Source organism: Syngnathus typhle, unplaced genomic scaffold (genome assembly GCF_033458585.1).
Source record: "Syngnathus typhle isolate RoL2023-S1 ecotype Sweden unplaced genomic scaffold, RoL_Styp_1.0 HiC_scaffold_97, whole genome shotgun sequence".
Lineage (NCBI taxonomy): Eukaryota > Metazoa > Chordata > Actinopteri > Syngnathiformes > Syngnathidae > Syngnathus > Syngnathus typhle.
Genome location: NW_026872003.1, coordinates 189,990 through 215,000, shown reverse-complemented (window position 1 = coordinate 215,000; position 25,011 = coordinate 189,990). Strand labels below are relative to the sequence as shown.

General features: G+C 45.9%; 1 protein-coding gene and 1 long non-coding RNA gene across 7 annotated transcripts in view; one reads left to right on the top strand and one right to left on the bottom strand.

The window, feature by feature from the left end:
• Positions 1–25,011, bottom strand: part of LOC133148528 (uncharacterized) — a 70,380-nt gene that overhangs the window by 43,880 nt on the left and 1,489 nt on the right. The window contains exon 2 of one of the 2 annotated variants that reach the window (XR_009712655.1): positions 15,942–16,033. This is a non-coding gene — a long non-coding RNA (uncharacterized LOC133148528). Of the gene's footprint in view, positions 1–15,941; positions 16,074–25,011 lie in introns of those variants that run through there. The other variant, XR_009712654.1, reaches the window with a different exon arrangement.
• Positions 3,659–25,011, top strand: part of LOC133148516 (lamin-A-like) — a 54,122-nt gene continuing 32,769 nt past the window's right edge. The window contains exons 1-7 of one of the 5 annotated variants that reach the window (XM_061271560.1): positions 3,659–4,375; positions 4,935–5,234; positions 5,345–5,504; positions 6,822–7,239; positions 7,499–7,570; positions 7,645–7,791; positions 8,227–10,881. In XM_061271560.1, the coding sequence (XP_061127544.1) occupies positions 5,000–5,234; positions 5,345–5,504; positions 6,822–7,239; positions 7,499–7,570; positions 7,645–7,791; positions 8,227–8,454 (1,260 nt within the window). In that variant the 5' untranslated portion in view covers positions 3,659–4,375; positions 4,935–4,999 and the 3' untranslated portion in view covers positions 8,455–10,881. Of the gene's footprint in view, positions 4,376–4,398; positions 5,235–5,344; positions 5,505–6,808; positions 7,240–7,498; positions 7,571–7,644; positions 7,792–8,226; positions 11,655–25,011 lie in introns of those variants that run through there. The other 4 variants (XM_061271559.1, XM_061271558.1, XM_061271561.1 and 1 more) reach the window with 4 other exon arrangements.

Genomic DNA, 25,011 nt, shown 5'->3' with positions numbered 1-25,011 from the left:
TCCTCCCGAAATTAAACCACTATTGGCGGACGCCAGCCCCAAGCGCCAGCCCCGACCGCCACAAGGCGACCGCCACAAGGCGACCGCCACAAGGCGACCGCCACAAGGCGACCGCCACAAGGCGACCGCCACCGGCCCCAAGCGCCAGCCCCGACCGCCACCCCCCGACCGCCACAAGGCGACCGCCACAAGGCGACCGCCACAAGGCGACCGCCACCGGCCTCAAGCGCCAGCCCCGACCGCCACCCCCCGACCGCCACAAGGCGACCGCCACAAGGCGACCGCCACAAGGCGACCGCCACAAGGCGACCGCCACAAGGCGACCGCCACAAGGCGACCGCCACAAGGCGACCGCCACCGGCCCCAAGCGCCAGCCCCGACCGCCACCCCCCGACCGCCACAAGGCGACCGCCACAAGGCGACCGCCACAAGGCGACCGCCACCGGCCCCAAGCGCCAGCCCCGACCGCCACCCCCCGACCGCCACAAGGCGACCGCCACAAGGCGACCGCCACAAGGCGACCGCCACCGGCCCCAAGCGCCAGCCCCGACCGCCACCCCCCGACCGCCACAAGGCGACCGCCACAAGGCGACCGCCACAAGGCGACCGCCACAAGGCGACCGCCACCGGCCCCAAGCGCCAGCCCCGACCGCCACCCCCCGACCGCCACAAGGCGACCGCCACAAGGCGACCGCCACAAGGCGACCGCCACCGGCCCCAAGCGCCAGCCCCGACCGCCACCCCCCGACCGCCACAAGGCGACCGCCACAAGGCGACCGCCACAAGGCGACCGCCACAAGGCGACCGCCACCGGCCCCAAGCGCCAGCCCCGACCGCCACCCCCCCGACCGCCACAAGGCGACCGCCACAAGGCGACCGCCACAAGGCGACCGCCACCGGCCCCAAGCGCCAGCCCCGACCGCCACCCCCCGACCGCCACAAGGCGACCGCCACAAGGCGACCGCCACAAGGCGACCGCCACAAGGCGACCGCCACAAGGCGACCGCCACCGGCCCCAAGCGCCAGCCCCGACCGCCACAAGGCGACCGCCACCGGCCCCAAGCGCGGACCGGCCGGCGGCGCTTCCTTGAATGCTTAACCGCCTTTCGAGCTGCCATGCCGGGCTTGAGTTAGTGGCCGCGACCGGTACTTTACTGGACCCTATTTGGCCCGCGGACCGGCTTGCGGCGCTTCCTTGAATGCTTAACCGCCTTTCTGGAAGCCCAATCGGGCGTAAAATGTTAGGCGGAACGGCCCTGAAGCTCCAGACGGAAGTCCGAAAAAAGCTCCATGATTGGTTAAAAATGCTTACCCGCCTCCCTGGAAGCCCAATCGGGCGTAAAATGTTAGGCGGAACGGCCCTGAAGCTCCAGACGGTGCTTCCTTGAAGGCTTATCCGCCTTTCGAGCTCTCCTGCCCGGCGTGGGTTTGTGTCAGCGCCCGGTACATTATGGAAGCCCCCCCCCCCCCAAAAAAAAATTATAAGTGCGAGTGGGACCGGCCGGCGGAGCTTCCTTGAAAGCCCATCCGCCCTCCGAGCTCTCCCACCGGTCGTGGGTTGGCGTCCGCCACTGCTAAAAGCGAACTTCAAATCATCTGCTTAATAATGTGGAACGCCATTCTTAAGTAGTTTCTCCTTAATTTGGGCTCAACTGGCCGGTAATCATCACCGGTGTCTGAAATTGATCTCAGTTATCCAAAGAGCCCTGACACGGAATACCGTCCATGAGTTTAATTGAAAAACAAAAAAAATTAATCTTTATGACACTTAAATACGATTTGCATAATAATTTGGAACAGGGTGTAGGGGGACCAACTCATCGTACTCTGGCGCACCAACAGACCAAAGCTGGTACTGCATCAGAGCTTACCCCTGGTACCTGAGCGGTCGCTCCTGGTACCTCAGCGCTCGCCCCTGGTACCCGAGCGCTCGCCCCTGGTACCTAAAAGCTACCCCGGCTGCCGCGAGCGATGCCCGGCGAGGCTTCCAGAGCCTCGGCTAAGCATTTTCGACGGCCCGCTGGTCTTATGGAGCTTTTTTTGGGACTTCCGTGTGGAGCTTCAGGGCCGTTCCGCCTAACTTTTTACGCCCGATTAGGCTTCCAGGGACGCGGCTAAGCATTTTTAACCAATCATGGAGCTTTTTTCGGACTTCCGTGTGGAGCTTCAGGGCCGTTCCGCCTAACTTTTTACGCCCGATTAGGCTTCCAGGGACGCGGCTAAGCATTTTTAACCAATCATGGAGCTTTTTTCGGACTTCCGTGTGGAGCTTCAGGGCCGTTCCGCCTAACTTTTTATGCCCGATTAGGCTTCCAGGGACGCGGCTAAGAATTTTTAACCAATTATGGAGCTTTTTTCGGACTTCCGTTTTTTTTTTTTTAAAGCTTCCATAATGTTACCGGGCGCTGACGCAAACCCACGCCGTGCAGGAGAGCTCGGAGGGCGGCTAAGATTTCAAGGAAGACCCCCCCTGCGCAGACCTCCACTGGGCCGGGATGACTGTTCAGCTTCGGCGGGGAGTGGCCTCCCTCCGGTCGACACGACGAGTAAATGACACCTGGGCGCTGACGCAAACCCACGCCGGGCAGGAGAGCTCGGAGGGCGGCTAAGATTTCAAGGAAGACCCCCCCTGCGCAGACCTCCACTGGGCCGGGATGACTGTTCAGCTGCGGCGGGGAGTGGCCTCCCTCCGGTCGACACGACGAGTAAATGACACCAGCACTTGCTCTTAGATTTGTTTCTTTTTTCTTTCTTTTAGCTTCCATAATGTTACCGGGCGCTAACGCAAACCCACGCCGGGCAGGAGAGCTCGGAGGGCGGCTGAGATTTCAAGGAAGACCCCCCCTGCGCAGACCTCCACTGGGCCGGGATGACTGTTCAGCTGCGGCGGGGAGTGGCCTCCCTCCGGTCGACACGACGAGTAAATGACACCAGGGCGCTGACGCAAACCCACGCCGGGCAGGAGAGCTCGGAGGGCGGCTAAGATTTCAAGGAAGACCCCCCCTGCGCAGACCTCCACTGGGCCGGGATGACTGTTCAGCTGCGGCGGGGAGTGGCCTCCCTCCGGTCGACACGACGAGTAAATGACACCAGGGCGCTGACGCAAACCCACGCCGGGCAGGAGAGCTCGGATGGCGGCTAAGATTTCAAGGAAGACCCCCCCTGCGCAGACCTCCACTGGGCCGGGATGACTGTTCAGCTGCGGCGGGGAGTGGCCTCCCTCCGGTCGACACGACGAGTAAATGACACCAGGGCGCTGACGCAAACCCACGCCGGGCAGGAGAGCTCGGAGGGCGGCTAAGATTTCAAGGAAAACCCCCCCTGCGCAGACCTCCACTGGGCCGGGATGACTGTTCAGCTGCGGCGGGGAGTGGCCTCCCTCCGGTCGACACGACGAGTAAATGACACCAGCACTTGCTCTTAGATTTGTTTCTTTTTTCTTTCTTTTAGCTTCCATAATGTTACCGGGCGCTAACGCAAACCCACGCCGGGCAGGAGAGCTCGGAGGGCGGCTAAGATTTCAAGGAAGACCCCCCCTGCGCAGACCTCCACTGGGCCAGGATGACTGTTCAGCTGCGGCGGGGAGTGGCCTCCCTCCGGTCGACACGACGAGTAAATGACACCAGGGCGCTGACGCAAACCCACGCCGGGCAGGAGAGCTCGGAGGGCGGCTAAGATTTCAAGAAAGACCCCCCCTGCGCAGACCTCCACTGGGCCGGGATGACTGTTCAGCTGCGGCGGGGAGTGGCCTCCCTCCGGTCGACACGACGAGTAAATGACACCAGCACTTGCTCTTAGATTTGTTTCTTTTTTCTTTCTTTTAGCTTCCATAATGTTACCGGGCGCTAACGCAAACCCACGCCGGGCAGGAGAGCTCGGAGGGCCGCTAAGATTTCAAGGAAGACCCCCCCTGCGCAGACCTCCACTGGGCCGGGATGACTGTTCAGCTGCGGCGGGGAGTGGCCTCCCTCCGGTCAACACGACGAGTAAATGACACTAGGGCGCTGACGCAAACCCACGCCGGGCAGGAGAGCTCGGAGGGCGGCTAAGATTTCAAGGAAGACCCCCCCCTGCGCAGACCTCCACTGGGCCGGGATGACTGTTCAGCTGCGGCGGGGAGTGGCCTCCCTCCAGTCGACACGACGAGTAAATGACACCAGCACTTGCTCTTAGATTTGTTTCTTTTTTCTTTCTTTTAGCTTCCATAATGTTACCGGGCGCTGACGCAAACCCACGCCGGGCAGGAGAGCTCGGAGGGCGGCTAAGATTTCAAGGAAGACCCCCCCCGCGCAGACCTCCACTGGGCCGGGATGACTTTTCAAAGCTGCCTCTGCAGCTGCGGCGGGGAGTTGCCTCCCTCCGGTGGACACGACGAGTAAATACACCAGCATTTGCTCTTAGATTTGTTTCTTTTTTCTTTCTTTTAGCTTCCATAATGTTACCGGGCGCTGACGCAAACGCACGCCGGGCAGGAGAGCTCGGAGGGCGGCTACGATTTCAAGGAAGCTATTTAGGAAAATCTGAGATAAATATAATTTGCATAATAATTTGGAACACGGTCCCGTGTTCCAAATTATTATGCAAAATGTATTTAAGTGTCATAAAGATTACATTTTTTGTTTTTCAAGTAAACTCTCGGTATTGTATGACTCTTTAAATGACTGAAATCAACCTCAGTTATGTGATAGTCACATGATAGTCTGCCAGGTGAGCGCAATTAAGGAAAGTCTATTTAAGTTCCGCGTTTCTAAGCGTTCGGCCATTTCATTCAACCATGGGGAGGAAAAAGGATCTCTCTGCTGTTGAGAAGCGTGAAATCGTTCAATGCCTTGGACAAGGTATGCAGACATTCGATATTTCACGAAAACTTAAGCATGACCATCGAACTGTAAAGACATTCGTCGCTGATTCGGAGCACACGCGGGTTTGTGCAGATAAAGGCACGACGAGGAAGATTTCTGCAAGACAAAAACGTCGAATCAAGAGGGCGGCTGCTAGCATGCCACTACAGACGAGCAAACAAATATTCGACGCTGCATGTGCCGGTGAAGTCCCACGAAGGTCGAGGTGTAGGATCCTCCAGAGCCTTGCAGTTATGCGGAAACCCTCCATTCGGCCACCCCTAAACAACGCGAACAAGCAGAAACGGCTGCAGTGGGCCCAGGATTACATGAAGACTAATTTTCAGACAGTCCTGTTCACTGATGAGTGCCGTGCAACCTTGGATGGTCCAGGTAGGTGTAGAAATTGAGAATAATTGTCAATTTCTGTCTATGTGAAGCCCTTTGAGACTGCTTGTTATTTAGGGATATACAAATAAACTTGATTTGACTTGACTTTACAGATGGATGGAGTCGTGGATGGTTGGTGGACGGTCACCATAGCCCAACAAGGCTGCGGCGTCAGCAAGGAGGTGGCGGAGTCATGTTTTGGGCCGGAATCATGGGGAGAGAGCGGCTTGGCCCCTTTAGGGTCCCTGAAGGCGTGAAAATGACGTCTATAAAGTACGTGGAGTTTCTGACTGACCACTTTCGTCCATGGTACAACAGGAAGAACCGTGCTTTCCGTAGCAAAATCATCTTCATGCATGACAATGCACCATCTCATGCTGCAAGAAATACCTCAGCGTCTTTGGCTGCTATGGGACTAAAGGGAGAGAAGCTGATGGTGTGGCCCCCATCCTCCCCTGACCTCAATCCTATTGAAAACTTTTGGAGCATAGTCAAGCAGAAGATCTACGAGGGTGGGAGGCAGTTCACTTCCAAACAGCAGCTCTGGGAGGCTATTCTAAAATCCTGCAAAGAAATTCAACCAGAAACTCTATTTCTATTTCTAGTTCTATTACTGTGCTATTACATGTTATTACTCATTAACTGTACATATAGAAAAAAATAGTCTCCTGTTCTCACGACGGACTTTTGCGGAGTTGTTTCTCGGTGAATTTAGTATGGATTAATTCCATCGGTTGATGAACGTGAACATTATTCGTGACCGAGGCGTCCACATCTTGGTTTGCGTCGAGCAAAAAAAAAAAAAAACAAAGGCCGCCATTACAAAATGCGCATATAGCAAATTAACTTGTAATTATTAATTAACTAGTCAGTCGAAAATACATGATTGTTCTGCGTTCCTATTTATGACGGAGGATTCCCCATTTTATTGCTCTTGCGTTTAAGTATTGTACACTATCGTCCGCCGTGTGCATTTGCCGCCATGTAACAAGATGGATGCGCCACAAACACAATGCATGCACTTTGCGTTACAGAGTAAGGACATTTATGGAAAGATACACGACGCGTAATTCATTTATTTCAGACGACACCTCGTAGTCGCCACACGTAAATGGATAAAAATGGTTTACGGTGTTCTTTTATTAAAATCTTTGTTTTAGGTTAGCCCCCCAAAAAATGCACAGGCGCCATTATGAAATGTGCTTCCAAATTTATATAGCAGATGACATTGTAACTGTAAGCACTGATATGTACTAACCGAGTAAGATCAGTAGTATTGAATCATTGCCCAGTGCTACACACCCATGAACTATTGACTTTGTCACTCTGCACTGACATCTAGTGGATGTTAAAAATCATTGCTGGGAAACTCTTTCTTTTCAGTATAACATTTAATTATTTTTTTTTTATTGTACGTGGCATTCATTTATTTTTATCCTATATTAATATGGCAATGATACCTTGTGGTAGTTAATAAATTCATCGCAAAGTCAGTCAGATGTATTATAATAGTTATTATTAAATGAATAATTTGCCATTTGTCATCTACAAACGAAACAAGTCAATTTCTCTCTTATTTTTCTCTTTCAGAATGGCGACAAATATGATTTGCGGGAAAGTAGTGGCAATGAGGAGTGCTCTGCGTGCAAGGAGCTGGATTTGTGCAGCTGATGGCACCTTGTCAATGCACGGCCAGCACAATAATGTAACTGTTGCCCTCTGTGACGGCGAGAAAGCCTATAAAATAGTTCTATTTGAACACTTGGCTGCCCTCGTCACAGAGGGCAACAGTTACATTTTTTTAAACTTCGGTGTGGACCAACGGGGGCAAGGGCTCCTCACCAAACCCGCCTCAAAAATCTTCATGGCGGCCGAAGTGCAAACCAGCCCACAGCTGGAAGAAGAGGCCAGGGCCCTGGTATACCCCAACTCAGTGGCATCATCTCCTCAGGAGGTAGTGAATAAACTACCTGAGGAGATGGTGTCACTGGATGGCGTGATAACCGATGTAAGTTACCTGCACCCACAAATGCACATATACACACATGTATTTGTGTACACCTGTGAAGACATGATGCATGTGCAATAATGTACATACATGCGCATGCACACACAAAATCATTGAAATCCTCTGTGTAGTACTAAGGTACCAAAAGTTTTTTTGTTTTTTTTTTGTCATCGTTAAGGTCGTGTACACAGACACATGACACGCTCATTGTCAAAAACAATTATTATTGTAATTGGGATATCAATTTGGTCCACTTTAGATGCGTCCTATCCGCATGGTGCGCCAGCGAGGGAACCACCTGGCACCATTTCGACATTTGACGCTCAAAAAAGTAAGTAGCCATTTGTACTTCCCCTGTTGTAGCACTTTGCACACATACTTATACGCATTTTAAAACTACCGCAGGATGAAGCCACTGTCAAAATTGGACTTTGGCGGGAGGCTAACCTCGTAGAGCTGAAGGTAGGGGGTTCCTTCGTGTTCACCCACCTGAGTGCCCAGGCGACCGAGTCGGGAGTCATGCTCCACTCGACAACGTACACGGATGTAAAGGTTAGTAAATGGGTTCATAGCAGTGGAATTGAAAAGGTGCTTGCTTATTGCTTATTGTTCCCTTTTCCAAGATCAACTTTTTGTCCCATCGCGCAATTGCAGCGTTCCGCCCGACGCGCAGCCGACCGCGCAACTGCTCCGCGCTGGTCGCATTATTGTGACAGAGCCGTCGCTGAAATTTAGAAAATATTTGTAACGTCTTGATGTACTTTCTCAAATTGAAGTGTACCTCACTGAGCAGGGAGCCTAATTTGGTCCGATCGCGCGACCGCCCGCAGCGCGCCGGGCGCTCACTGTCGCATTGCTTTAAGAACGTCTTTGTGTTTTAGGATGGCTTTACTGCTCCCACTTGCTTTATTTGGAGGCATGATTAGCCTTTGGTAAACGTTGTTTTCCATTCATAAAAATTAATTACATTTTTATTTTATTCAACAGGCCTGCAACTCCAGCCTCATCATTACCGTCGTTGGTATACTCTATGGGGAAGAGGTGGTGGATGTTGTGTCGGATTCGGGGGAAGTGACAGTCATCAAACTTGATATCTGGCAAAAAACCTTCAGCCAGCCCCCCCATATCCCACAAGATGGGATGCCCATTACTGTCACCCGTGTGCAGGGTGACGTGACAAAGATTGAATGTGTGAATGAATGCATGAATGAATGAATGAATGAATGAATGAATGAATTGTTCGAAACAATTGAATGTTTGCAATTTATTGAATGCATGAATGAATGGTGATAAATAAATGTTACATGTTCACTTTTCGAACAACAAAGGACACTGATGTGTTTGTTTTATTGATTTGTTAACACTGACTATCTCTTTTATGTAATGCGTTTGTGCATTAGTTTGTGGCTTTCTATTTTCATATGTTTCAGATTCCATTTGGGAAGGTTAGTGGATGTAGTTTATCTTTGAGAGAGCTCTTATTTTACTCAATTAACATACTACAAATGAGCAAACAATATGATATCAAACTGGTTACTTTAAATTTGTACATATAATATTCATAACACTTCTAATTTCTACATTTTTCCACCGATTCAACTTGTTCCAACTTTCAACTGTTCATCTTTTGCCTACCTATTCCACAACTTCCCACTTACCAAAAACGTCACATCTTTCATTTTGAAATTCAACCCAAATTCTCTCAAATTCCATTTTTCTACTCTAATTTCTACATTTTTCAACCGATTCAACCCATTCCAACTTTCAACTGTTCATCATTTTTCTACCTATTCCACAATTTCCCACTTACCAAAAATTTCACATCTTTTATTTTGAAATTCAGACCCAATTCCTTTTTCCGTTCTCATTTCTACATTTTTCAACCGATTCAACCCATTCCAACTTTCAACTCTTTATCTTTTGCCTACCTATTCCACAATTTCCCACTTACCAAAAACCTCACATCTTTTATTTTGGAATTCAACCAAAATTTTCTAAAATTTCGTTTTTCTACTCTTATTTCAACATTTTTCAACCGATTCAACCCATTCCAACTTTCAACTGTTCATCATTTTCCTACCTATTCCACATTTACCAAATACTTCACATCTTTTATTTTGAAATTCACTCCCAATTCCTTTTTCCCTTCTCATTTCTACATTTTTCAACCGATTCAACCCATTCCAACTTTCAACTGTTCATCATTTTTCTACCTATTCCACAACTTACCAAAGATTTCACATCTTTTATTTTGAAATTCACACCCAGTTCCTTTTTCCCTTCTCATTTCTACATTTTTCAACCGATTCAACTCGTTTCAACATCATTCTGCAGCATTCCTTAAATATTTATTCAACTTCTTCACCTTCACACGCAATTCCTTCAGGAATTGCAAATTCTAGTTAGTGTGAAGGTGACACACTTCACACTATTGTTATTCCTGTACTTTATTAGTGTGAAGGTGAAGACCTTCACACTATTGTTATTCCTGTCCTTTATTAGTGTGAAGGTGAAGACCTTCACACTATTGTTATTCCTGTCCTTTATTATTATTAGTGTGAAGGTGAAGGCCTTCACACTATTGTTATTCTACAACATTTTGCGCTACCTTTTCGTTAGCTTTCTTTGGCGCTTAACTAGTTCCACATACTTCAACCGATTCACTCCATTCCACTTTTCACTTATTCCAAAAATTCATGGCATGGGTGCTCACAGTTTTCTCGTTCCAAAAATTTTCCGTTTTCGCATAATTCACAAATTTATGGCGATTTTTGCCCCATTCATTCTTAATGGCAGATTCAACATTTCACATTTACGTTGTTCCAGTTTGATATTCACATAATTCAACACATTCAAATCACATTGGGGACATTCCCAAACTTGCCAAATTCAAAATTTTCACGTTTTCACTTTTAAAATTTGCATAAAATTTTGCAAAATTTCATAAAATTTCGTTTTTCACTTCTAACTTATACATTTTTCCACCGATTCAACTCGTTCCAACTTTCAACCATTCATCTTTTGCCTACCTATTCCACAACTTCCCACTTATCAAAAACTTCACATCTTTTATTTTGAAATTCAACCTAAAACTTCACATCTTTTATTTTGAAATTCAACCCAAATTCTCTAAAGTTTCCTTTTTCTACTCTAATTTCTACATTTTTCAACCGATTCAACCCATTCCAACTTTCAACTGTTCATCATTTTTCTACCTATTCCACAACTTACCAAATACTTCACATCTTTTATTTTCAAATTCATTCCCAATTCCTTTTTCCCTTCTCATTTCTACATTTTTCAACCGATTCCACCCATTCCAACTTTCAACTGTTCATCATTTTTCTACCTATTCCACAGTTTCCCACTTACCAAAAACTTCATCTTTTATTTTGAAATTCACACCCAATTCCTTTTTCCCTTCTCATTTCTACATTTTTCAACCGATTCAACCCATTCCAACTTTCAACTGTTCATTATTTTTCTACCTATTCCACAACTTCCCATTTACCAAAAACTTCACATATTTTATTTTGAAATTCACACCCAATTCCTTTTTCTCTTCTCATTTCTACATTTTTCAACCGATTCAACCCATTCCAACTTTACACTGTTCATCATTTTTCTACCTATTCCACAACTTCCCACTTACCAAAAACTTCACATCTTTTATTTTGAAATTCACACCCAATTGCTTTTTCCCTTCTCATTTCTACATTTTTCAACCGATTCAACCCATTCCAACTTTCAACTGTTCATCATTTTTCTACCTATTCCACAACTTACTAAAAACTTCACGTCTTTTATTTTGAAATTCACACCCAATTCTCCAATATTTCCTTTTCCCGTTCTCATTTCTACATTTTTCAACCGATTCAACCCATTCCAACTTTCAACTGTTCATCATTTTTCTACCTATCCCACATTTTTTTTAACCTATTCCACAACTTACCAAAAACTTCACATCTTTTATTTTGAAATTCACCACAAATTCTCCAAATATTCTACATTTCTCAAGTAATTCAACATGTTTCCACATCGTTCGGCAGCATTCCCCGAAGAAGTTATTCATACATTTCGCCTTCACACGCAATTTCTCCAGAAATTGCAAAATTCTAGTTACAAAGGAAACTTTGACTTTGAAGAAACCTCTATGACGTTTCTTTGATAAGTGCATGTTGCATTTGGTGTAATGGCATGATACTGACTGAGTCTTTTCTGGATCAACAGAAGCAAATTCGAAAAATGGCAACCCCAGAAAACACTCCTCAAGATGCATACAATGAGCTGAGGGCCATTTACAAGACGGAGCTGGCGAAAGCCCGTGCGGCTCTGGTCTTAGAGGCCACAGAGCGTGAACGTCTGCAGGTGGAGTTGTCCAAGCTGAGGATTGATTTTGACAAGCTGGAAGCAAGGTGAGGCCCGCCCTGCCATTTTATCAAAAATATGCCAACAACAAAATGGATAGTGGATATTAGTGCTGACATAATTGCTTTGCTGCTGGGGCCACACCCCAAGGAAAATCCTCCTTGTGACTAATTGCAGCTCAATTGGACTTTCAGTTAACTATCCCATATGTGGGACTCTCGATGGGATCACCGGTGTTTGAGTGATGTTCCAGTTATTTATTTTCTTTCTGTGTGTTCGCAGTTGTCATGGTGATTGTTCTGGTGTTTTTTTAACTCGGCTGTATGTATTTGTTTGTTCACGCTGATTTCTCCGACTGCCCGAAATTTTCCATATTCCCAGTTTATGTGTATATCTGTCATCTTAGGGACACAAAGAAAGAATCCGATCTGGCTAAAGCCCGTGCGGCTCTGGTCTCAGAGGCCACAGAGCGTAAACGTCTGCAGGTGGAGTTTTCCAAGCTGAAGATTGATTTTGACGAGCTGGAAGCAAGGTGAGGCCCGCCCGGCCATTTTATCAAAAATATGCCAACAACAAAATGGATAGTGGATATTAGTGCTGACATAATTGCTTTGCTGCTGGGGCCACACCCCAAGGAAAATCCTCCTCGTGACTAATTGCAGCTCAATTGGACTTTCAGTTAACCATCCCATATGTGTGACTCACGATGGGCTCACCGGTGTTTGAGTGATGTTCCAGTTATTTATTTTCTTTCTGTGTGTTCGCAATTGTCATGGTGATTGTTCTGGTGTTTTTTTAACTCGGCTGTATGTATTTGTTTGTTCACGCTGATTTCTCCGACTGCCCGAAATTTTCCATATTCTCAGTTTATGTGTATACCTGTCATCTCAGGGACACGAAGAAAGAATCCAATCTGGCGAAAGCCCGTGCGGCTCTGGACTCAGAGGCCACAGAGCGTGAACGTCTGCAGGTGAAGTTGTCCAAGCTGAAGATTGATTTTGACGAGCTGGAAGCAAGGTGAGGCCCGCCCGGCCATTTTATCAAAAATATGCCAACAACAAAATGGATAGTGGATATTAGTGCTGACATAATTGCTTTGCTGCTGGGGCCACACCCCAAGGAAAATCCTCCTCGTGACTAATTGCAGCTCAATTGGACTTTCAGTTAACCATCCCATAGTCGCACATCAATATAAATAGCGCATTTGACTGCGTCGAGGGTTTAATACTGTTTTTGCTCAGGAAGTCGCATTACATTCAAATCCTTAAAGATGAGCTGGAGTTTGAAAAGAAGCTGCATTCCGCGGTCGGTAATTACCATCACTATCGCTTATTTAATTAATGAAAATAAAGCTGAGTCATTCTCACGTCTCACGTAGGACTTGCGCATGGTCCAAAGCCAGCACGAGTCTCGCATGGTGGAGTTGGAAGCCGGCCAAAAAGTGAAAGATCTGGAGGAGGCTCTGTCTACAGAGAGGGAGCGGACCCAGAACAAGGAGGAGAGGTCTTTTTACAGCTTTAGAACATACCACAACGTTTGCTCTCATAGCAATTAATGTCTCCACGTTTGTCCCCAGGGTACGCCAAACCATGTCGGCCAGCAAAAAGAGGAAACGTCCGAAGGTCAGAGGCAGCAGGTCACTGTGGATGAGCAGCAGGTCACTCTGGATGAGGTGGACTCGTACGGCAAATATGTCAGACTTCGCAATACAGTTGATGAGGTCAGTGGATGTGTCAAAGGGGAACAGCTTACGAAATTTGCACATTTTCCAGTAACGACTAACCTGTTGAGATCAATTTCAACTATTAGGATCAGAATTTGGGGAACTGGCAGGTGAAGCTCCAGATTGGATCTTCTGCTCCCATCGTATTCAAGTTTGCCGCAGAATTCATCCTGAAGGCCCACGAGAGTGTCACGGTAATCGATCTTATCTGGAAGATCTCAGATACAAGGTGCTCAATATTTCAATGACCTTTACATGCATCAGATCTGGGCGGCTGACGCTGGCCGAAACCACAATCCTCCCTCTGATCTAGTCTGGGAGACACAGTCCAACTGGGGACCCGTAGGCCAGGTCCACTTTACCTTGATCAACGCCAACGGAGAGGTGACACATCTTTCAAGCGACAAGAAGCAATATTTCTCTTTTGACGTCCGTTTTTCTTCCAGGAAATAAGGATGAGCAAAGCCACTGGCGCACGTTTGGAAGATGATGATGGAAATTCCACTTCCACCGTGGGATAGAGGAAATGGAATTTCGGTTTCTTGTGTGTCTTGACATATGAAGGGATTGACAATAAAGCAGACTTTGACTTTTGACATGGTCACATTATAAAAATATTGTATAACAATACAATTGAATGGGCTTTTTTTTAATAAAATCTGCTCCGACCTGTACTGAAATGTAATTGAAATAATTGAAATAAAGTTGTTGTTCTTTAAAAATGATTGAATTCGTCTTTTTTCATTCTGTGTAATTGCATTCTGCTGTATGCACCAAAAAAAAAAAGAGTGTAATATCTGTTTCATCAGTATATAATTGAAACCGGAAGGTATTCGGAAATCCCTGCGGTCAGTAGAATATATAACGGCTGTGCAATGAGAAGTCAAGACATGTTCCACGAGAGCAGGCGGTCAAGGCAAGAGTAATCTCGACGCAACATGCCCAACATGTGTAAGTCAGTGATGAATGTTTCCTGAATTTTCTTCCTCTTTTGCCATTCATTCATGATTTTCTTCTGCTTCCGCATTAGACACGCAAATTCTCGCGGTGGGCTTGGTGGCTTTTCTAGTACTGCGAGCCAATGGCGCTCCGTTGACAGAAGCGACCACCGTCTTGCCATCAAGCGACACCTCAAGTGAGGAGGAAACGGCGCCCTCTGACCTGCTGACCTCTGCTCATGTTTGGGACTCGGTTCTGGGTACCGCTAAAGAACACCAGAAAGCTGTAAGTGGAAATTCAGAAAGCACCTTCATTGTCTTCTCCTGGCTGTAAAACATATCTGACTTGTGACTAATTTCAATATCAGTTTGATGATGAATTCCAAAACAATGTCAACTTTCATTTACTGGAGCACTACAAAGCACCTCAGTTTCCAGCAAACTGCCCCAGCTCCAACTTTAGCAAGGTAAGAACCAGAAATGGAAAACCACCAGAGGTGGGAGAAAATACAGACACTGACACTTTCCATAATTGTTTGCTAGCATCGGCTTGACTTTTATGCGTAGGTTGAATAGATATTTGTTTTTTAACTGACCTAAATATTCTTTTTTCCAGGAGGCTTGCCTGCACAGGCTGGCCCAAGGTCTGTCCACTTACATAATTCTTCTCAAGCACGTGAAGGAATATCCCGGCAGTAAAATTCTGTCTGAGGCCAAACACTACTCTGAACTCCTGCTCTACAATATCAAACAAAAGGTTGGCCAGTGTGACAATTTAGGGATAGGAAATGAATTTTGCTGTTACTATAATACCTATTTTGACATTGTGTTGCTTACTCTTGTCCGGCAGATGAAAAAAACAGAAGAGGTCACAGGCCTGAGTAGCAATGAGGAAGAGAGCCTATTGAGGTCACTGTACCACCCCGATGCTTTCCACAGAAAGATGACGGCGCACAACATCCTGCGGAAGCTCTACATCTTCATTGTTGACGGCGAGAGGGCGCTGAGGCGCAAAGAACGGCGAAGGGGAAAACATGCCAAGGTCTTCGCCATGTTTAGTTTATTGCGGTAGTCACGTCCGCCACTGAAGCCCGTCGGAAATGTTGGGCAAAACATGAAGTGAATTAAGTTGTTGGATCTGCACTGACGTGTCGTAACCCACTGACGGATTGATGATGTATTTGTTTTTGCATGACGCACTGAGTTTTTTAAATTTTTTATTCTGTAGATAACCTATTCATTGCTCATTCAAAAAAGCCATTGTGAATCTAAGACCTTATTTATTGCAAACAGTCGTATGAATTATTTAAAGAAGATATTTATTACATATTATTGTTTTTATACTTGAAGGCATGATAATTATATTTATTTTTTAAACGGAATGTATTTTTAAAACATGAATAAAACTATTTGCTTACTTGTGAATTGAACTGCTTGATTTATAACACTTTGGCAGGTGTCTTTTGAGAATTTCACTTATTAGATTGAACTACAGAAATCTCTTTTTCTGAGATTAAAAGACATCGTATATATATATATATATATATATATATATTTGCAAAACTGAAATATCGTAAGGCCACTTATGGGCTTTACTGTCAGACATTTATTGACAAAAACATGGAACAGACTTCAAGACAATGTCGTAACAATAACAAATAAATATCTCAGACCAAATTGACTTTCAGGTGGCCAACTCGTCGTGGTCTTCGGGTGGAGGTTGTTGATGCAGGTGCACGTCATCCTTCTTCAACCCCAAAGTAAACTGAAACGAAGCAAAAACAGCCAACGATACATATGTCATTGTTGTTTTTGACTTAATCTGCCATTTTTTTTAAGGTTCTCTTTCTACATATTTACCAAACACAAGCGATACATTAACTTCAATACAAAAAAAGAGCACTACCTCAAATACAACTTAGAAAACAGTTTGACTGAAATGGTAGTCATTCAATAAATAAATATATGCACATTTTCTTTTTCAAATTGCAGCCTTTGCGGTTTTGAAAATTGCAGTTGATCACATTGCAACGTCGACTTGAATTCTATTCATCTCTCAGTTTTAATGCACAGACAGACACACGAGAGAAAACGCTGACACAGAAGCAGTGGATGACGCAAATCAGTGTTGCCGCAAGCAGACCTGTTGCTGAGATTGTCTCATGTGTTGAGACGAGCGACACTAGACGGTGTTCAGGTGAACGTCACCACCAAGAATTTACCGATAACGACAGTGGAGTGGTTTTCACTACAGGTAAACAGCTGGCAAATGTGACAAAAATTCCAAAATCTCGTAGAGAAAAGTTCCTACGACAAATAAAAGCACAAGAAAAGTTAAAAGAAAAATTGGAAGTGAGACGTAAAAAACAGGAACTAAAGAGAATGATGAAAAACTCTAAAGAGAGGGAACAGTACAGTCAAATTGCAGAGGTAAGACAAAGGAAATTGGGTTATATTAGAACCCGTTATCAACAGGACAAGCGTTTTTGTGCCAAACAAAAGTCCTATTTTACACAACGTTGTCAGACGGATCATGAGTTTAAGAAAAACCTTTCCCATTTCTCACGTCGTTATAGGACAGATGAGTGTTTTACGATGAGACGACGCGCTTACATCACAGAACGTTACCGTGACGATGTTGGGTTTCGAAACAGGCAGCGCTCTTACATGACACGCCGTTATTTAAACAACCCTGAATTCCGATTAAAACATCAGGAAATCATGAGGCGCATAATGGCAAAAAAATCTGATTCACTGAAGACCAAAACAATGCGCAGAGTAAGTACGCTTTTGAAAAAATACTAAGTCATAAACCGACTATGTAGGGAGCGAAATGACTGTGTGCTCATGAAAGCTGTTGAGGTATTCAAAGCCCAAATTAAGAATGGCCCCACATTTGTCTGCACTGTTTGCCACAGAGCATTGTTTCCGAACCAAGTACGCGCTTGTCAACGTAGATTTTATAAGAAAAACAGACATGTTGTTGCAAGTTGTCTCACGGGACAATTTGTCCATATCTGTGATGATGAATGTCAGGCCTCGTGCAGCGTACCAGCTGAAAGAAAACTGGAGTGGATATGTCACACTTGCTATAGTCACCTCAAAGATGGTAAAACGCCTGCACTTGCTGTTGCGAACAATCTCACACTCTCTGATATTCCAAAGGAACTGTGTGGATTGAACATACTGGAGAGACACCTCATTTCCAAATGCATATCATTTGCCAAAATTGTACCTCTTCCCAAAGGTCAACAACGAGCCATTCGTGGGAATGTGGTGTGCGTGCCATCGGAAGTACAAGAGACGGTCAATGTCTTGCCCAGACTAAGAAGTAAGTCACAGATGTTGAGAGTGAAACTGAAGAGACGGCTTTGCTACAAAGGCCATCAGTTTTTTCAAACTGTCACTTGGTCTAAGCTATTGAGCGCTCTGATGAAACTGAAACAAGTCCATCCACAGTACAGAGACATAACCATTCGCGACGATGCGGACCTTTGCGACCCAACCCTCACTGACGATGAGAGCAGCTCCGATAAAGCGCAAATGAGCGACAGTGAGTACAATGAGGAAGCTCTGGAGGAGATGTACAGATTTGAAAGTGATGCTCTGTGTGGGATGAACAGTGACTCTCAACATGACAACAGTGGTAACAAACAGCAACAAGAAAATTCGGAAGACGGTGATCAACCAAATGGTGGAGTGATACTTGAATCATGTCTCCAACCCAATGATGTGGCAGAGGAAATTATGAGTTTTACAGAGGGCATTTATTGTGTTGCACCTGCAGAAAGAAACAACCCAGTAAGTTTTTTCAAGACTCCCAAGCTTGAGGCCATGGCTTTTCCGGTGCAGTTTCCCACTGGTCACAACACCCTCGATGAAGAGAGAGCAATAAAACTCACACCAAGCAAATATTTCCCAACCCGTCTGTGTTGCGTGGATGAACGCTTTGCTCGAGATACCAACTACTTGTTCTTTGCCCAGTTTGTGACTGAAATTTACCAGGCAACGTCGAGCATGACAATACAGCTGCGCAAAGGTAAGCCTTTTACCAGGGATGGTCGAAGGATAAACAATGCCATGCTTCAGGACAAACGTGAAGTTGAGAAACTGGTGCGCAGCAAAGATGCTGTCCGATTCATGACACCGCTGAGAGGTACGCCGGCCTATTGGGAGAAAACCACCAAAGATCTTTTTGCTATGATCCGGCAGCTGGGCACACCCACGTTCTTTTGCACATTTTCTGCTGCCGAAATGCGTTGGGAAGAGGTCATCACCGCCATCAAAGCGCAACAAGGTGAAGTAGTGAATTTCGCCTAACTTGACTGGGCTACCAACAAGTGTGAGATCCTACGCAGCAATCCTGTGACGACGATGCGCATGTTTGACAAGCGTGTGGAAGCTCTGTTCAGAGATTTGATCCTCTCTCCGGCGCAACCGATTGGTGAGGTCGTCGACTACTTTTACCGACTGGAGTTTCAACACAGAGGAAGTCCTCACATTCATTGTTTCATATGAGTTTGAGGTGCCCCTGTATTTGAGGAAGCCACGGATGGAGCCATCTGTCATTTTGTGTCTCGCTACATCTCGGCCGAGCTGCCGGACCCGCAGAAGGAACCGGAATTGTACAAAAAGGTCACAGAGGTTCAGATGCACAGCAAAAGTCACTCCAAATCGTGCGTCAAACACCAAGGTGCAAATTGCCGCTTTGGATTCCCCAAACAACCGTGCGATGAAACAATGATCGTCAGACCTGCGCCCGTCGACGACGACAATCGAGATCAACGCAATGACGATCGGTTGGCGTCGAATGCCAAGCTTGTTCCCGTGCTAAATCTGCTGAATGAGCCTGAAACGGCATCCCTGACTTTGCCTCAGCTACTGGCTAAATGTAAGCTCACCGGTGACGAGTACATGAACTGTTTGCGCATGACGGCCTCGTCGAGTTCTGTCGTGCTTAAGCGAGAACCGAAAGACTGCTGGGTCAACAACTACAACCGCCATTTGCTTCTTGCCTGGGATGGAAACCTGGACATCCAATACATCCTGAATGCCTACTCTTGCATCGCATACATCTGCAGCTACATCAGCAAGGCTGAACACGGTCTGAGCCAATACCTGAAATCGGTCATTGAAAACTCCCGCTGCGCAAATGTCAACGAGAGCGATGAAATGAAGCAAATTATGCAAGCGTACTCCAAGAAAAGAGAAGTGAGTGCTCAGGAATGCGTCGCACGTGCGTGCGGCTTGCATATGAAACAGTCCTCCCGCATGGTGGTGGTATTTGTACAAACGAGTGACAATGCGCTGAAAATGAGTTATCCTCTCTCGCTCCTTGAGGGCAAAACGCAGGAATCTCATGAAGTGTGGATGACTGGCCTGCCGGAAAAATACAAATCCAGACCTCAAACCGAGGAATTTGAAGTCATGTGCTTGGCTGATTTTGCATCAATGTGCAGAATTGTTTATGGCAAACAAGCCAAAGGTAAGAATGTTTTGCCTCTGCTGAACGACATGGGCTTTGTCCAGAAAAGAACAGAAAAACATGCCGTCATCAAATACTGCAAATACTCTGAACAAAAGAATCCCGAGGAATATTACTGCTGCTTGCTCAAGCTGTACCTGCCTCATCGTGCTGATTGCCAATTAAAATCTGAACGCTGTCCTTCCTATCAGTTGTTTCATGATAACGCCTGTGTGCAGTTACCGTATAACGACTCTGTGGAGCGCGTGTGCCAAATTGTCAGAAGGAACAGAGAAAGGTATGAGAAATACAGTCGAGACATTGACAACGCCATCCAAGAGGTGGAGGAGAGTGGGCTCGTCATAAACGAATGGTGCCACCTGGCTCCCGAGAGTGAGTTGCAAAGACTCGAATGCGTTGAGGAAATGAACGCGAGAGATGAACCGAACGACAACGTGGAGGAAAATGTCCCGGACTATAACGTCAGGTCCAAAACAACGCAAATGTCCATCGTGACAGAGCCTGCTGCCATCGATCCCGCGGTGTTACGCGACATGTATCGTAACCTGAACCAAAAGCAAGCGTCCGTCTTCTACAAGGTCAGAGATTGGTGCATAAAACGTGTGTGTAGCTCAAAGCCCATTGAGCAGTTCTTCTACCACATCAACGGTGGCGCCGGGACCGGCAAATCTCATCTCATCAAGTGTATCCACGCTGAGGCTACCAAAATACTGCAGAGACTACCACGACTGGCTGAGGAGGCCGACATTTCCAAGCAAACGGTTGTTCTCGCAGCTTTCACTGGCACGGCTGCGTTCAACATTTCCGGGGCAACGTTGCATTGTCTACTCAAACTGCCGAGAAGTCTCAAACCCCCGTACCACGGGCTGGGCAATAAACTGGACGAAGTCAGAGCCGAGCTGTCCATCGCCGAAATACTCATCATCGATGAGATTTCCATGGTGTCGAAAGACCTCTTCGCCTACGTGAATGCCAGGTTGAAACAAATCAAAGGAATTAATTTACCTTTCGGTGGCATGTCTGTTCTTGCTGTTGGAGATTTCTTTCAGCTCCCTCCCGTGAGACAGTCCAAACCTCTGTGCGTGTACGATCCTACGCGGCTGGACCACTGGCGTGACGACTTCAAAAAGATCACGCTCACCGCCATCATGAGGCAGAAAGACGATGTCGCCTTTGCCGAACTGCTGAACCGACTTCGCGTCAAAGAAAAGTCAGATGAACTGTCGGAAATGGACAGAGCTCTCCTTGCCACGAGGTACACTTCCCCAGAAATGTGTCCAAAGCATATTCTGCATGTTTTTGCCACCAATAAACAGGTGGATGGCCATAACTCTGCGATGCTGGAACTGCTTCATAAGGACATTGTGCAGATTGACGCGGATGACTACAAGAAAGACAAAGGAACTGGCAGAATGGCAAGGCAAGCTTCCCCTGTGCAAGGCGCTAAGAATGAGCTTCCGGACTCCATCAAAGTTGCCCTGGGTGCTCGTGTTATGATCACACGGAACGTTGATGTTCAATCAGGTCTGTGCAACGGGATGTTTGCAAAAGTTGTCAAATTGGTGAACTATCCAAATGAAGCCCGTGTCCAGAAACTTGGGTTAGAACTCGATCATGTGAGTAACAATGCGCGTGCTGCTAACCCCGTGTACATTGACAGACTGGAGGAGAAGCTGAACAAGGCTGGAGTGACGCGCCGACAGTTTCCCATCAAGCTTGCTTTTGCCTGCACGATCCACAAGGTACAAGGCATGACAACGTCACAGGCTGCAGTTTCGCTGAAAGGTGTTTTCGAACACGGCATGGGGTACGTAGCTCTGAGTAGAGTGACTTCGCTCAGTGGTCTGCATATTCTGCATATGGATGAGAGAAGGCTTCATGCAAATCCACAAATCACTGCGGCTCTTGCTGAGATGGCAGAGGATTCTTTGGAGAGCGTCATGCCCCTCCTTCACGTGATGCCGTTGGTAGATCGGGCAAATCACCTGGTTGTCGTCCATCATAACACCGAAGGGCTGTCTTGTCACGTGCAAGATATCGTGTCTCATCACGAACTGCTTTTCGCTGATGTTTTGTGCTTCACAGAGACACACCTCCAAGGATCAGTGGCCGATGGACGTGCTTGCTTGGAAGGCTACACGATGTTTTGCAGGAACCGAAGTGATTCTTACACAAACTGTCCTGACTTGGCGACAAAACGTGGTGGCGGCGTAGGTATTTGTGTCAAAAGTCACATCGCGGCCCAGGAAACGAAATACGTTCAGGGTGTGACCGACATTGAATTTGTTGTGGTGAAACTTGAAGATCCCCTCAATGTGTTGATTGCTGCCGTTTACAGGCCTCCAGGCAACAGTCTGCGCACTTTTCTGCCAAGCTTGGGAAATCTCTTGCGGTACCTTGAAGTAATGGAGCATCATCAGATCTTGGTATGTGGAGATTTTAATGAAGATATGCGATCTGCCTCATTCAAGCCCATTCTTGATTCATTCCGCTCGAAAGGCTACACGCAACTCATAGCCACTGCTACCACTGACAAAAACACATTGCTTGACCTCATTTTTGTCTCTCGACCTCAGTGTGCCCTTCATTCAGGTGTCCTGCAAACGTACTACAGCTATCACAATCCTGTTTTCTGTGTTTTGACCAGTGAAAGGTAAGTCACAGCTAAATCATGCGGTTCAGCATTTTCTAAAACAACAAGGATGGAAATCGAAACGTGAATGGTGTCGTAAGTGTATAATAATAGTGGTGGGATGCGGTGGGTGATTTGTTGACTTGAGGAAAGATGGGATCCGGAGTGGAAGTGCTCATTACTTGACCTCTTTTTCTTTCTCTCGGCCTCTGTGCTCTTTATTCAGGTTTCGTGCGAATATACAACAGTTATCACAATCCTGTTTTCTGTGTTTTCACCAGTGAAAGGTAAGTCAAATCTAAATCATGTTTTTCACTTGTTGGAAAAACAACGAGGACAGACGTCGGATGGCGTAAGTGTATAACATTAGTGGTGGGATGTGGTGGGTCATTTGTTGACTTGAGATGAAATGGGATCTGGGGCTCAGAATGGTAAACGTAATGTTGCCATTAGCCTCACAATTTCCACATAGAAAATAACTACCAACCCATGTGGATAGCGATAGCTGGAAAAGCAGCTTTATACTGATCACATAAATTGGTGGCAAACACAATAAAATCCACCCCTATTTTGGACACTGAGGTTTCTGCGTGATGCTAGCAATTAACCTGTTGCCTGCCTGGCATTACAAATGGAGAAAACATCGAATTGGAAAATAGTTATCGATGGCAAAGGTTTGCTTGACACGAGAAGCATGCTTCAGAGTGAGTGAAGGGGAGACGGAGAGGAGTGGCCTTTTTAACTTGGATTCACTTTTATTATTTTTAAATGGTCCCAGGCAAATCATAGAAGAGTGATGAATGGAAACAAACCGTGAGTAAAGCCTTACATGAAACTGTGATTAAAAAGTATCATGAGGAAAGGTGGTCATACATGTAAAGACAAGGACAGTTGATGTAGCTGAACTCATGTCTGTGGTGGTAAGTTGAGGATGGGCCTTTATGTTGATATGGAATGGGGGTTGGTGTGGACTCAAGTTCAGTTAAGGGAAGGCCAAGGCTTTTGAAAATTTCTACAAGCCTTCCCTTAACTTGATGTAACTTTTTAAAATTTTAAACTTTTTAGACTTTTTAATTAGCTTTCAAAAAGTCTTCCCTTAACTCAAGTTGATTTAACTTTTTAACTTGTAACATTTTTAACTTTTTAAACTTTTAACTTAAAATGCTCACTTTCTAAATTTTTAACTCTTGTAACATTTTTAACTTTTTAAACTTTTAACTTAAAATGTTTCACTTTCGAAATTTTTAACTTTGGAAACTTTTACATTTTTTAAACTATCTTAGACGAGTTAAGGGGAGACTTTTTAACGTTTGACATGTTTTTATTTCTGATTTTAAGATGAGTTCTAGAAAGGCCTTTTAAACTTTTTTTTTTAATTGTTTTTCACATTAATTACTTCATTTTTTTATGTATTATATTTTTTCGACGTCATAATCGTGAGGCGAGAACAGAAAAGAGACGAGGTAAGTTTCTCATGATTAGACATGTTTTATCTTTCTTTCAAAAGACACTAAATGCTGCTATTTCACTCTTCTGTATTTTAACAGTTTATTTTATGTGGCGAAAGCAGCTCATCCACAGTCCACTGACCAAAGACATCCTCTCTTCGGCCATGTACCAGCCAAATGCCGCCTTAAGTCCAGGAAAAGTTTTCTGAAAAGTGTCCCACCCCTCAGTGAAAGAGTCACTCGGCGGGAAGAAAGACTTGACAATCTTCCACCAGAAACTACAATGGAGCTTAAGGCAAGCGAGGCAATGACCCCAGGAGCAGATACCAACTATGCAACGTGGAAATGCCTAAATAGACTAAGATCTGGTGTTGGACGTGCACAAGTCACTCTCGCCAAAGAGGAGGATCGGAACAGCAAGTGTGACTGTGGCACTGAACCACAGACCATGCAACACCTCCTCATGTGCCCCTGCTGGAACATCCCTGCCCAGCATCGAATTTAGCAGAGTTTAACGAGAAGGGACAGAAATGTGTTCAGCTGTGGCTCAACCACATCTAGCCAAGCCTGTAACTAACTGCCTTGTAGCCACAATAAGAAGAAGCTCATCCCAGAATCGAGGCCAGAGGTAGGCATGACATATTACTTTATTGTAATGTAAGTGTAGAAACTCAATGTTTTTTTTTGTTTTCTTTTTCATGTTGCCTGTGGCTCCACGTGCTACGTTTGTCTAGACAGGAGCTCGGCCACTCTGGGAATCAAACTTGATGAGAACCCACCTAACAGACCAAACAGAACTACTTTACAGGCTTTCTTGTCGTCACAGAGGGCAACAGTTTCAAGAACATCTGTACAAGGGAGGCCTGCATCATGGAACACAAACTCCCAAACACACATGACTTCTCCTGCTTCTTCTGTGAGTAGCCAAGAAGGTAATTTGTCAGGAAGCGCTCTTTAATTTTACCGCTTCTCCTCAACATGAATTGATTAACATATTATGTTGCAGCACAGCGAGAGCCACGCATTTCAAGAAGACTTGTACAAGGGAGGCCTGCATCATGGAACACAAACTCCCAAACACACATGACTTCTCCTGATTCTTCTGTGAGTAGGCAATGAGGAAATTTGTCAGGAACCACTTTTTAATTTTACCGCTTCTCCTCAACATGAATTGATTA